At 33.5% G+C, this 15343-nt stretch overlaps 1 protein-coding gene across 1 annotated transcript in view; it reads right to left on the minus strand.

The window, feature by feature from the left end:
* The window catches only part of LRP1B (LDL receptor related protein 1B), a 1704605-nt gene that overhangs the window by 206748 nt on the left and 1482514 nt on the right, over positions 1 to 15343 (minus strand). Inside the window, exon 60 of the mRNA XM_054723549.1 lies at positions 12267 to 12466. Within this exon, the coding sequence (XP_054579524.1) occupies positions 12267 to 12466 (200 nt within the window). The remainder of the gene's footprint in view (positions 1 to 12266; positions 12467 to 15343) is intronic.

The following is a 15343-nucleotide window of genomic DNA, read 5'->3' on the forward strand; positions in this document are numbered from 1 at the left end:
TAAGAAACTTTCCCGATTCAGAATGAGAAAAATAAAATTATTTATTTTTTTGTCTCTTTACTTTTTGATATATATGTATATATGTATGCCTGTGTTAGGTATCTGTGTATATGTGACAAATATACATATAATACATAAAGTATATAATACTTTTACATGTATAAATATTACATATATACATACACATATATAAGTAAAAGAGCAACAAGAAAAATGTATTACAATGTAATTTGGCAGCTAGTAGAACTAACAAAGTATATATGGGAAATGTTATGGCATGAGAAGAACATTTAACTAATTTACTGATAATGAGATAATGGGTTTATAAACAAAGTAGTCAACGTTCTCTCAAAATGATAACAGCTATCCCTTTTAAAAGAAAAATAATACACCCACTTATTGTACATAAGATTGTCTTTGCTTAATAAAAAAAAAATGTGAAAAAAATTAGGAAATGTTTCATTTACAGGTATTCAGTAGACACACAGACAAAACACACACACACACAGAAGTAACAGAACTATTATGTGGGCTGCAGTTTAACAGGTAGTTATTATATATTTAAAACCTATTTTAAAGCTACTTTCTATAGTTTGGCTTCTGTTCTGTATAACAGCATCATTTACTGTCCTATTTCCAGCATTCCACTTAAGCACTAGGCTCCCACTGGCTATCTCTATCAGAAGAAAGGAGTCGATATTTGACAAAATAGAAATCAAAGAAAGCTTCCTTTGTGTGGATTTTCCCTTTTAGCCAAGTCAGATGCTATACTGCTAAGATTCCTAGTAATTATGACAAATAGAAAAGGGAGAAATGTGGAATCTGCATTCAGCTTAACTGTTGCTTCACAGCTAGAGATACTTTATTACAACATTCGTTTCTTTTCCTTTTTGATAGCATTTATCATGCCAAAGAAGTATATTCCTAAATAAAATATTTCAATTTTATATTTCAAACTAATTTAGTTTAAATACTTAAGAACAAAATGTACCAAGTGGCTCAGTTGGTTGGAGTGTCATCCAGTATACCATAAGGTTGCGGGTTTGATTCCCAGTCAGGACACATACTTAGGTTGCAGCTCTGATCATGCTTGGGAAGCAAAAGGGAGGCAACCGGTGGAGGTTTCTCTCTCACATTGATATATCACTCTCACTTGGCTCTCTCTCTCTCTCTTCTCCTCTCTCTCTCTCTCCCTTCCTGTCTCTCTAAAAAAATCAATAAACATATCCTTGGTTGAGGATTTAAAAAATACACCAATAGCCCAGTACTAATTTTTTTTTTAATTATAAAGAATTTATATATTTTATTGGAAAGAAATACTTGCATGATCCAATGATCCTTAAGATCAACCTGTCCTCACTGTACAACCTACTAGGATTGGAAATTTAATCTCCTAAAACTTTAAAATTAACAAGCATCTACATTAATAAAAGAGAAATATGCAAATTGACCATACCTCCATGATGCCCACCAGCCAATCAAGAGTGAGTTTGCAAATTAATTAAACAAAGACGGCAGGTTAATTTGCATATGCAGGCTTGGAGCGGCTGGGCGGGGCAGGATGCCTGCTATGAGGGGGAGGGCGGGGGGTTGAGGGAGCTACAGGAGCGGCGCTCCGGACAGAGCAGAGAAGACTGAAGGCTCCGGCTGGAGCAAACACTGAAGGCTCCGGCAGGAGCGAAGATGGAAGGTGGTGGCCAGAGCAAAGGCCTAGGTCCCGGGTGCCAGAGGAAAACCAGTGCCGGCAGCCAGGGGAAGGAAGGCCTATTGCACGAATCTTCATGCAACGGGCCTCTAGTATAAAATAAAACATTATCATCTTTTTAAAAAATATATTTCAAGTCTCTCCCTTTTTATTTGTATTGTTGGTGTCATTACTTTTAGTAAAAGCACATATTCCCTCACACCCGAAATATTACAAAATTATTTTAACTTTTCTCATTAGTTTTTAATCTCTTTCAATCCCTTTTGTATGGGTCAAGGATCTTATATTAAACAGAGAACACATTATTAAATGGTAATTTAATCTAAGACAGTCCTAGATACAACAATTTGTCATATTATTTTTCTCTTAATTATTTACAGAGGGTTGGGCCTAGGTAGGTGACTTGTTTTTTCCTAGGTCTGTTACCAGAAGCTGCTGAAAGCTGCAGTTTAAGAAAAAGAGCCACCCCCTAAGAACAGACACCATTTGTTGGAGGAACTCAGCCAGTGCTAACCCACTGTGGTTGTACATGGAGGAAAGTGGATGAATAAATATTCTGACTTCTTCCTTCATCCACCATCTCATCTCCTGCTAATGCTTACCAAAGATTCAATCCAGCTTGAGGTCAGAAGGTGATAGAACCTGGTGATATAGTCCACAGATTCAGCCTTCTAGCATACAGAGCATGGAAAGGAGGCAAATATGGGATAGCTAGAACTCCCTCCAGTTAAGATTTCCATTTTTTTTTCCTAGCTCACATATTTCTTCTCTGCTCAAAAATCACCAATGAAACCCATTTCCTAGGCAATATGGTGCAAACTATATAGCTTGGTTAAAACACCTGGCTTCAGGGAAAAGGGTCAGGATGCTCATGAATCCTCTGTCCTGAGAGACCTTGATATTAACAATTTTCTCAAATATCTTTCTAGAAGGATAATACACAACAAGATCTGTAGAGATGCTAGAATGTGAATTAAAAGAGGAGAGCATGAAAACAGAAAGGAAGTAATGAAACAAAGAAAACCTATTAGCATTGATAAAATGAGGTGAGATTAAACAAAGACTACAAAAACAGTATAGCAGGCGTCCTCAAACTACAGCCCGCGGACCACATGCGGGTGTTTTTGCCATTTTGTTTTTTTTACTTCAAAATAAGATATGTGCAGTGTGCATAGGAATTTGTTCATAGTTTTTTTAAACTATAGTCCGGCCCTCCAACGGTCTGGGGGACAGTGAACTGGCCCCCTGTTTAAAAAGTTTGAGGACCCCTGCAGTATAGTCTGGGAAAAGATGATAAAATTAGATGATGAAAGAAGTGGTTTAACGTGGCAAGGAAAGTGGAAGTGGAAGTTTCATGACAGTGGTCAGGGGGTGGGTGAATAATGATTTTTATTTTATGAAGAGTAACCAAAAAGAGTGGGTAGGTGGGAAAGTGGCCACAGTGTACTAATTTCCAGAGAATGACTGCTGAGCCTGTAGCTTTAGCTACATATACTCCATCATAAGTCAGTGTGCTTTATGTAAATGCAGGGTCAACAGAATTACTTCTTTGTCAGTAATTATGCATCCCCTCCAGTGTTATTTGCAGAATATTTTATTTTAAATAATTATTTCCTCTGAACCATCTATAACACGCTACAAAATGTTCCATTTAAACATATGCCTCTAAGAACATTTCTCCTGCCTACTCTTTAATACAACCCCACTTAATAGTAACAGTGCTGCAAATAAAATTCCAGGTCACGGGGTCCAAAATCCTTTTTCAAAATGAATCAAAAACATCAAGAAAAGGCAGGAACAGTAAGGATAGCCAAAATTTCCAAATATTACTAGGAAATGTTCAAAATTTATATTTCCAGTAAATATTTCATTATCTTTCATAAAGTTCATCCACCAATGAGACTTTGAAGGGTAGGATAAAAATAAAGTTATTCCACCCAGCATATGTTACAATGCATAGCAGATTTGAGCTGATCCTACCTGGGAGTCTATTAAATGAGGCTGTATTTAAGAGGCTGTATGTATACTCATACTGATAAAGTGTCCAAACAATAGTCATGTGTTCCTCCCTCATGCAGTAATTCCTGTTGGGACATTTAAATGTGTTTAAAATAACTTTTAAAATGAATTTAATGTATGAAGACAAAATTTGTAAATTATTTAGGATTCTTCTTTAGATTATTAATAGGCTGAAGGCATCCTTTTCTAATTTCTTGCCTCCTTTGTCTGCCTTGTCACATCAAATAATGTGTTCTCTCTGTATAGATTAGGGATATTGGTTTAATACAATTCAGTCCTCTAACTTCTCTCACCTATATAGTTTTAAATTATTCATAATAAAATTCAAATAGGCTATTTGAATATTTAACACCAAAAGAATATTCCTGCTAATGAATGTGAGGATTTACAAAGCAGACAATGCAAATTACAGTACATTTATTTTGAAAAATAGACTGTTCTATAAACAGCCTCTCTCAATGACACTGCTCTCCAGTCTCTGAAGTAAACAAAGCAACATATATTTGGTAAAGACATATTTTTATTGCTTTAAAATTTTCTGGGCCTTTCTGCTGGTGATTCCCAGACACTTGGAAATGTGTTTGCAGAGGTGACCCTCAATACTAAATATAAGTTATGATATTCCACATCCATATGCATTCGGAAAGTGTTTGTGAGACAGTCTAATGAAAGCTGTAGCCTTGGAAAAGTACTTTGCCTGGGGAGGAAATATAGAAGAATAGATTCATTTATATAGATTTAGTATCTGGTTTTCTCACATTTCTACAATTATAAATAAGATTCTAGAATAAAAACAGATGTGATTGAAACATATTATAAGCATTTTCAAATGTGTAGTAGGTAATACCAGAAATAAGGATAGGCAAGTGTGGGACTACATAGAATAGTCCTTCTCTGCCCAGCTCCAACCTCAACCCACCCCTTAGAGATATATTAGAAAATCACTGATTGATTAGAAGTCCTAATCTATGGATAAACTGTGGAGCAATAGTGTGGCAAAGGCTAAGTTAGAGAGTAAACTGGACCAAAGCCAAATCTACCAATGCCCTACTGTGTTATATTTTGGATAGATAAGGTTGTTGAAAGTGGCTGAAAACTCATGCTAGGATAATACTTAAAATTTCACTATTTAAAAATGGTATATGAAACATATATGGCATTTGCAAAATAATAATCTATTTAAATGTGTACACAGTTTAATGTAGCATGTCTTATTCCAGGGATACAACTAAAGACATGATTGACACTGAAACTCTAAGACTTTTTAGAAATGGCAGTTAATTTAAATTTATTTTACTGGTTCAGGGACATTTCTATAGAAACTGAATTGTATTTTGCTCCCTTCCATTAACTTTTACTGTATTGTAAACAGCAGCACATCAACACCGTTGGCATAAAATAGCCTGTGAAGTCTACTGTTGGTAATGGACTATAAATGCTAGAACATTTTTTTGAAAAGTACTAAAATGTAACATCTAACCAAGAAAGAAACACTCTATAATACTGTAAAATTAGAGGGTGGCGTTTATTAGATCTGCTCCACTTTTTTTTTTTTTTTTTTTTTTTTTTGGTGGGCTTTAGCAGGTACTTAAATGTTCTAAACAGCCAACTGCAACAACCATTAATTTCAGGAGATATGGCTACAAAACACTCCCTTTGTCTTTTTAAGTATTTTTCCCCCACTCAGAACAAAACCCTTTAAATATGGCTTATGCTGTTTCATCAGTAGCATGCTGAGTCTGGATTCCTTTTCCAACATAATGTAGACAATAGCTGCATGGGTTATGATTTGGATTTTTAAATCCAAACACAGAACTGCCCCTTCACAACATATACATACTACAATACTGACACTTAAACATGAGGATCTGCAGGTCTAAGGGTATAGAAACAATTATAGAGCCATAGTCAACATAACTGCATGGAATTTTAAACATTTGTCCACAAAATAAAAGACGGTTCAGTGATACACAATTTAGAATCACACGCAACCATTACTCTTCAAAGAAATTAGCAGTTATTAGTACATTTTTCCAGTAAGCTGGATAAAATATATACATGACTAACTGATTTAACACAAGGGTAAGTCATTCAGTGATACATAGTATTCTGGAAAAAAAAATATTAAAACAAATAGATTTTAAAGCTCAAGATCAAAGATACCATTTTCTTAGCTCACTCTTTTATTACTATTTATACAGTATTTTCAGTTCTTTTTCAAGAAACTAACTACATCTAAAAGGTATCTCAATTCAATGGCAAAAGTAACAGAAAGTGGAGAAAGCTAAATCTGAATTTATGTACTTTGATACAAGCAAACAGAATGAAATTGTGGCCTAAATAGAATTTTTTGCTATTTAATTTTCTTTTCATTAAATGGAAAATAGAATCTCTAAGTTAAGGTAGATATGTAGAGTTATTACTCACATTTCTCTCAAGATATATTTCTAACCTATTTTATAGACATTTCATTTAGAGAAAGCAATATTTTTTGAAATGCATAAAATCAATCACACAAAAATCTTTACTGTGTCCAAATTTCAGAAATTCTGTGACATAAATCTCTAAATAAGCTTTAAAAGGTTTGTATGGGCAGGAGATGTAGTTATTTTGGAATAGCAAACTGTAATATCCAACTGTCCTACTAAAGCTGGGTGTCTGTTTTTAAGCATCATTATTGCTCTCTTCACTCCCTCAAACAAACATAAAAAATATTTGTATTTGATGAGATAAATGCTTTCTTACATAATAATTATGTCATGGTGGCTTATGTTTTTGTTTGTTTCTGTATGTTTTGCAATATATTTATGGTCTACTACCAAAATTAATTTAAAGGCATTCAGGTACAGATATACCTTTTTGGTATAATTTTGCATTTATGCTGTAACTGTTGATAGAAACTATAACAAGTGGGCAACATATTTTCATTATCTGTTTAAAAGCAAGGAGCCTGTGTGGAGAATGGAAAGAAAGCAGGCTTTGAAACCACTTAGATCTTTGTTGGTACACATTCTGATTCTCCTGATCACTAGCTATTTGACTTTGGAGAAATTACTTCATCTCTTTAAACCTATTTCCTTGCTGCAAAATGGCTTTAATGGTAATTATAGTACAGAATTCCCCGACAGAATGACTAAAAGAGCATGCATTGCATCAAACAAGGTTTCTTGAACATGGTAGGCCTCTAATAAAAGTATTAGTTTATAAGAGGATGGTTTCAGTTCTTGGATCCTCAGTAGCAGACTAAGAAAATTGCCATTGAAACCTGAGAGAGAGAGAGAGAGAGAGAGAGAGAGAGAGAGAGAGAGAGAGAGAGAGAGAGAGAGAGAGGAGAGAGAGAGAGAGAGAAATACTATGTGTAAAGCACCTAATATAATGTAATGCTCAAGAATACAGATTTTCTCCTCTCATTGATATGATCAGTTCACAAGTGTTCATCAGTAAAAGATGTGAATAATTCTCGCAATGCTACTCAGAGAAATGAGTATTTGGTTGGCAATTTGAAATTCTCATCAAGGCTGAGTGAACAAGCATTTGATTATTACATATTCTCAACCTTTCTCGGGCTTAAATTGAAGATAAACCTGAACACTTTTGGATTTGGCAAAATTTCTGTGAGTTGGTGATCTGTCTAACTTAGAATTTTCATTCTAGAATTCTTCTCTGATGTCTTCTTTTCCAACACTCTTATTTCTATAGATGAGACAATGGGAGCTAGGGAAGTTACATATCCTTTACAGGATGAAATAGCTATTTAGCAACAGATCCCACCCCAAACCCATTTTATCCTCAGGTTCCCCAAGCTTGCTTTAAGATCCTAAGGGATTGCTTTCTCCAATATGAAAATTTTCTTTCACTTAAAACTCTGTACTCCAGCAAAGGTTTATTAGTTCTTACCCAAATTCAAAGCCTAAATTTCTATGAGCAGGGTTGTGGTTTGGGAGTGGTAAGAAACCAATCCCAAATACATAGATCTACAAGAAGAATGTTATTACTTAGACTCATTTTGTTTAGAATATATTTAGAATCATTCTGTTTTTTTTATATAAAAACATATATCAGTTTCAAAACTAAATATTTAAATCTGAAGAACACTGTGAAATTTCCAAGTCTCATTGGACACATTTTATAGCTCAAGTGAAAGTGGGAGAGGACAGATCCACTCCTGTGCCATCTTTCTTCTTGGTAAACTATCAGGTGTTCTGAATGCTCTTTAGGAAAAGACACAAGAGGAAGTGTTTAAACATCCTGAGAATTCCTTTTGTGCTGACCCTTTTGTTAAAATCAATGCATCTCTCATCAAAACAGAGCATTTAAGAATAATCTCTTAGCTGTGCGTAGTATTTGTATTTTTTATTCTTTAAAAATGTATAAATATATATAAAATTAATGTAATCAAAACAGTTTTCCCCTCTCTAAGTAGATAATAATATAAATATTTCACTTGATATTTGCAACTCAACCACTAATAATTCTGCTGTTTCAAGTTTACAGATCTCTCCTAGTTATTCTGCTAAGTACCTCTTGAACATAAAGCTTTATCCCCATTCCCTCGGCTACAATCACTTCAAGTATTTTCTCCTAAAATATTTTAGCAGCCTCTAAATTGGTTGCCCTTCCAGGGTCTTTCATTTTCCATGCTGTTGTCAAATCTAATAATAGCACTTTACCAACTAAACACCATCCATGGCTCCCTATGACCTAAAGGATAAATTCCAAATTACTTAGCATACAAGCACTGTCACAACCTGGCCCCAATTTGCCCTTATTCATCTGCTGTCATTATCTCCCTCTAATAAGACTTCCAGTCATAGCCAAATGGTGCAAACCCCATGCTATTTCAAGATGCAATTACAGCCTTGCACAGGCTATTTCCTCTGTGAGAAGAACCCTTCCTATGTTTCCCCATATGGAGAGCCTGTATTATGTCTCAGACTTCTCAAAGAACGCCAGTTCCCCAAAGGCTCACCTCCTGCAACCTGCATTTTTACAATATTTTTCATATACTTCTAACCCCAATCTAATTCACATCTTTGTCTGCATATCAGTTTTCCCCATTAAACTGAAGTGTTTTAAAGACAGGGACCGATTCCTCTGGTAACTCCAGGGCCTCGAATAACTTGTAGCACAGAAAAAAAAAAAAATCAGTATATGTTTGTTGAATGAATAAGTGAATGAGTGAATGAATAGGTAGCTCTAAAGAGAAGAAATCAGAGAAATTTAAAAAATAAACCAATGAAATTTTGATTTAAAATAAATGGATTCAGTTATCCAGTACCATGCATAATATGCTATGATATTAAATTATTATAATTATATTTTATATTATTATAGAATTATTTGAGTAAAAGGCCAGTAGAATGATATACACAGGGATTGAGGAGAGGTTCATGTGACTAAGATTGGACCTTCATGTCCCTATACTACCAAATTAACTAATATTTTTATTTTGTTTTTATTTTATTTTTGCAATGTGTTTGGACTTGGTAGGAAAATGGAGTAGAGGAGGTAGCAAAGAAAGATGATGGAAATTCTCAAGCAAATTGCAAGTCCCATGTACTTCAAAAATAACCTGACCTATTTTTAAGGGAACAGAATTCAGAACCTTTAGACATTCTTAGACTGGACAAATAATAATAAAACAATGCTTCATTTATGCAATTAATGCATGGTTTAAATCAGAACATATTTGGGGAGAAAGCATTCTGTTATGTAAAGTGCAATGCATAGTTTAATTTTTCTCCCTTATTAAAATTTGACTTATAAAAAAGTACCATAATTCTGAAATTTTTCATACACCCTTCATATTCTCAAATTATTACAGGATTGACATATCCCATTCTTGTGATTAGCTGTGGCTCCAGTTTTAATATATAGCATAAATGAGAACAATAATAGTAGTCTAGCCCTAACCGGTTTGGCTCAATGGATAGAGCGTCGGCCTGCAGACTCAAGGGTTCCGGGTTCGATTCCGGTCAAGGGCATGTACCTTGGTTGTGGGCACATACCCAGTAGGGAATGTGCAGGAGGCAGCTGATTGATGTTTCTCTCTCATCGATGTTTCTAACTCTCTATCCCTCTCTTCCTCTCTGTAAAAAATCAATAAAATATATTTTAAAAAAATAATAATTCTAGTCAGTGACCAAACTAATAGACAGGTTGTTTTAACATATCTTATTTTCCACCTCCAAATCACATCTAGAAAACAATAGCATTCTCTATGTCTTTATGGGGCAAATGCAAGAAGCAGAAAAATCCTATTTCTCTTTACAAATATGGAAAATAAATGGCTTTTTTCCCCCATTGGGTGTGGAGTTGACATAATTTAGGCTGCCTACAATTAGTAGCACATTAGTAACTACCAAGTAATTATTGGCTTGCATTCAGATGTTGGCAGATGCCTGATAAGACACTTAATGAATTTTTCATTAGTCTTCTTCCGAAAACCTTTAGAAAATATTTCTAAAGGCAGCAACTCTTTTACTTTTCTTTCCCGCCCCCAATCCTTAAGCCTCAAGGTATTTTCAAAATCAAATTTTAAAATGTTAACATTATACCTGCATATCTGTCAGCTAAATATTTCACTCTTTAATAGATTTAGTACCATGTTCTCATGCTATACATGTCCCTCTACTCAAAGTCACCACCAATTCTATAATTAAGGAACACTTCATGTACATGCATTTAATTTTGTATTAAGTTTTCAAAGTAGTAGTCACCTACATATCTGACATAATTTTTAAATAATGAGTAGGGGATGCAATCAATAGCTTCTAATAGACAACATTTTAACTACAGTGTTTGTTACTCAAACACTAAGGTTTAAATGAGAACAGACAAATATTGCTGCTCTGATATCTGCCAAGAAATTATTTGCATTTAATTGTAGAGTAAAATTTTGGCACAAAGTAATACATTCACAACACCTAGTGCTGTATATAGATGCTAAAAATAGACAGGTTCATAGTTATCTAAGGAAAATACTGATTGCCACAATAAAACTTTCAATAATAGCTTCTAAGTATGTTGCAAAACATTACATTACTGTTTCTTTGCAAGAGAATAACTGCTGAACACACTAAGTGTGGTTTGGAGTTGTCAACATTGCTTTGGCTGTAATTAAAATCCTAAAGTGATCTTTTAAATCATTGTTCACTCAAATTGCATCCTGATGAGTTTCTTTGTATCTATAATTGGAATGCCAGCACCTAAAAGTGTGACTCATTCAGCTACACTTGTCATACCTCCAGCTTCTTACCCTTAAAAAAGAACCTCTAAAGCTGTCAGCACTTTTAGTTAGAAGGATATAACTGTTGAAATAAATATTAGCTGAAAGGAACTTGGGAAAAATTATGAAATGGTGTGACTTTAGTAAGTTTTATTAATTCGTTAGTTAATTAATTAATTAATTTTAATTATTTATTTAGTGTTCCCATCCTTCTCAGGACACCATACATTTCCAGGCCTCACCTCTCTTCCTCACCATCCCACCTCTTTCCTGCTATAGGACTTTTGTTCTAAGGTTACTGCAGAGAAGAAAACAATCTGAGAAGCTAAACCACACCAATGTGTAGGCTTTCTTGGGGCCCTCCCTGTGAAAGTTGTACTTCAGGAGATATTTGAAGATGAAAAGGTGACAATAGGTCATTAAAGATCAATAAAAACTGATTTATTTATTTTTAAAAAATCTAATCCTTAAAAAGCCACCTACATATTTTGAGTGTTCCTTTGAATTGTCTGTGGTTTCTGTCATATCCATTTCATCTTCATCTCTACCCCATTCTTCTTTATTCTGTGATTCTCCACTGCCCTTCTTAGTTTTCCCATCCCCAGCTATGTTTTCTCTGACTTCTCTCTGATCTCTAATTCTACTGTTAACTCCCTCATTCTCAATCACTTCCTTCAATTGTTTTATACTTAGAGCTTTTAATTTACTCTGCATTACAAAATATAAGGAAAAAAAGTATCTGCCAAATTATATTCATTCATATTTAAATTATGGACATTATTCCAATTTGAAAGCTGTTTCCACATTAATTTGGTTGCCATTGTTGAGTAGATAACAATCAATTTAATCATGTGTTAATACAACTGATAACTTTTAAATAAGATTGCTTCAGTTTCTTTAAAGAACTGTACTTTTACTTAGTGTTTTAAGAAAACTCAACTCCCTTAGATTGTAATAAAAGCCTTATGTTTACAAGCAAATATTCTTGTTTCATTTCAATTAGAATACATGTTTACGATAATTTATAAATACATTGTCCATTTAAATATAAAAACTATTTAGAAAAGTACAATTAGAGAAAACCTAGAGAGTGTCAAAATGATTTTTATGCATGCTTATAGAAGTTTTCAATAAATATATCTAATGTCTTATTTACCAATATTATCATAAATGAGTATAATAATTAATACTTAATTGTGAAATGTATTTGATGAAAGTATATGCAATGAATATATATATATACACACATGGTTTTTTTTCTAAAATATTTTATGAAGTGGCAAAATACTGAATCATTTGTGCTGTTGTACCAACCTTTATGTCTATGAGATCCATCCATGTTGCTAAATTCAATGTGATTTTCATCAGCCCAGTAGAGTCTCTGGTTGACATAATCTATAGTTAGTGCCATAGGTCTAGAAATCTTGGTGTCTATGACAACACTCTGGTTGGTTCCATCCATTCCAACACGGCCAATGTGCGGATACTCACAGCAGTCAATCCAATACAAATACCTAGGGGAGAAAATCAGCAGCCATTTAGTTTACAGACACTTAAGGAGTAAAACCTCACACAATATTTCACTTCTTTGCTCAACTATTCCCAAATTAATTTTTGGTATTTCTGTGAATTATACCTTCTAAGAAGCACACATCAAGGGAAAGCTTTCTAATGACTCCTTTTTAATACTTTTAAATGTCCATATAATTTTAAACATGCTTTCTTTTGTATACAAACTCATATATAATATATAATGTTAACACATGTAAACCTTCAAAATCCATCTATAATGTTAGAAAATGAAATTTTCCAGATATATGATTTTCTTTTGGTGTATCATTTATGAAAAACTCTAAATGAATTATAGAGGAGTGCATTATGTTTGCTTAACTCTGCAATTGTTCAATGTGTTAGCCACTAGCTAATTGTGACTCTTCAAATTTAAATTAATCAAAGATATGTAAGATTAAATGGACTGCATTGTACCTCGGTCACACCAGCACATTTCTGGGGCTCGACAACCATGTGTCTGGTGGTTCCATATCCAATAGCATAGATCTAGAGCACTTACATCATCACAGAAAGTTCTATTAGGCAGCACTGATTTAAATTATGTTGTTGGAAATTCTGGTGTAGAATATATATACCATGGGCAATAAATAGTAAAATTAAGAAAGTAATATTGGTACTAAAACTAATTGAGCTAAACATAAATAATGTACTCCATAATATACAAATAATGTATATATATTATTATGTGTAGATGTACAGAGATTACTTAGAAATTTCTTTCTATTTAATTAAATCATTTATTTTTATCATAGTAGAAAAAGCACTTAATCTTTTGGAATATTTCCTTATCTCTATTATTCAATACTAGAGGCCCGATGCACGAAATTCATGGAAGAGTAGGCCTTCCTTCTCCCGACTGCTACACTGGCTTCCCTCCGACACCTGGAACCTGGGCTTCCCTGGCAGCCCCAGCTTCGTCCAGAAGTTTGTCGGGAAGGACATCCAGAAGGAAGTCTGGTCTAATTAGCATATTATGCTTTTATGATTATAGATTGGAGTTAGATATAGGATGTTTAATGGACTTTTCACGCTCCAACTCTAAAATTAAAATCTATTAACCAAATTATTTTTCCCAGACCTCATCTTTTCTTTTTGTATAATTAATATAATATGGTATGAAATTACTCTCTATGAGTAAAACTGGAATATGCAGCTTAAACTTAAAATATTTCTCATCTCTTCTGACATTGATAATTGTACTCAGATATTTTAACCATACACTAGAAAAAAGATAAAGGTTTTCAGAAAAAAACCATTTATCAATACAGGAATAACAAATAATTATTGTAAAAATGTGTATTTTGTATTAGTTATTTCAGAAGTATGTGCATAAAAGCAAGTGATAGCGGATTATAAAGATAATAAAAATGTTCCTTTGCTAGTCAAAATTACATTGAAGCATAATTAAGCATGACAAAAATGCAATATATGTTTTTGATAAAAACTAAACAAAATGTAGAATTGTGTGAGCAGAGATCTAAAAAGAGCTCTCAGAGCCAAAAGTTGAAATCAAACCTGAGTCTGGAAATACCTGTCAATTGCATAGGGCAATGCTGGAATTCCTACCTAAGGTTTGTGTAGATCTATGTTACTTTGCACATATTTCAAAAATTTCAAATTATCAAGTAACAATACATGAGAAGCTCTTCAGAAACTGAGTTCTATTTTTTTTTAATCTTGAATTATTTTTAGTATATCTTTATTTAGAAAAGCCAACATATGAAGTGAAATACATCAAGAAAAACACACAATCCATTCCTTTCAAGTAAATTTATGGAGGAATCCCTTGCTGTCGATACTAGAGATGATGATGGATATATAAAACAAAAAAAAAAGTAATAAAAAAGAAATAGAAATCAAAAGATTGTTCAACTCACTGAAATAAACTAGAACATTCCTCCTTGCCTTTCTGACCCTTCAATCTTGGAAACACTAACACAGCAATTTTGTTTTCATAATAAATGTGATATGATTATGCCAGCTTCTCTAACACATATTAGCTATGACCAAATTTATTGTCATTTTATGTTTTAAGAACTAAATATACGCAAATAAAACTTAAAAGCAGTATTTAAAAATGAACATACATTAAAATGAACATATCTAAATTGTTTTAACTAGAGATAGGCTTCATATTTCTATTTACTTGTTTATTCTACATTTGCCTGCACTTGCAATTAAAATATCCCAAAACATAAAAGGAGTTTTCTCCATTAAAAGATATCAACAAAAGCAATTCAAATTTTTGGATGTGAATAATAATTGTTTTGAAGTCATTAAGTCAGCTATAAATTTCAAACTGTTTGATCTCCATATAATATTAATTCTAAATTTTTATTTATATTCTGAAATTTTTCAATTGCCTACTTATCATCATTTTTAAAAAATAATTTTTATTGTTGAAAATATTACGTATGTCCCCTTTTTCCCCCATTGATTCTCTCCAGCCCATCCCACCCTCCACCCCAGGCCCTATCCGCCCCATTGTCTATGGCCATGAGTCATGCATATATGCATATCAGGTTCTTGGTTGATTACTTCCCACCCATCCACCCTACTCCTCCTTCCCTCCAAGATTCCACACTCTGTTCCATGCTTCTATATCTCTGGATCCACTCTGTTCATCAGTTTACTTTGTTACTTAGATTCCACATATGAGTGAGATCATGTGATACTTGTCTTTCTCTGGCTGACTTATCTCACTTAGCATGATACTCTCCACGTCCCTCCATGCTGTTTCAAAGGGTAAGAAATTCCTCTTTTATACTACTGCATAGTATTCCATGGTATAAATGTACCACAACTTTTTTTTTTTAATA

Source organism: Eptesicus fuscus, chromosome 11 (assembly GCF_027574615.1).
Source record: "Eptesicus fuscus isolate TK198812 chromosome 11, DD_ASM_mEF_20220401, whole genome shotgun sequence".
NCBI lineage: Eukaryota > Metazoa > Chordata > Mammalia > Chiroptera > Vespertilionidae > Eptesicus > Eptesicus fuscus.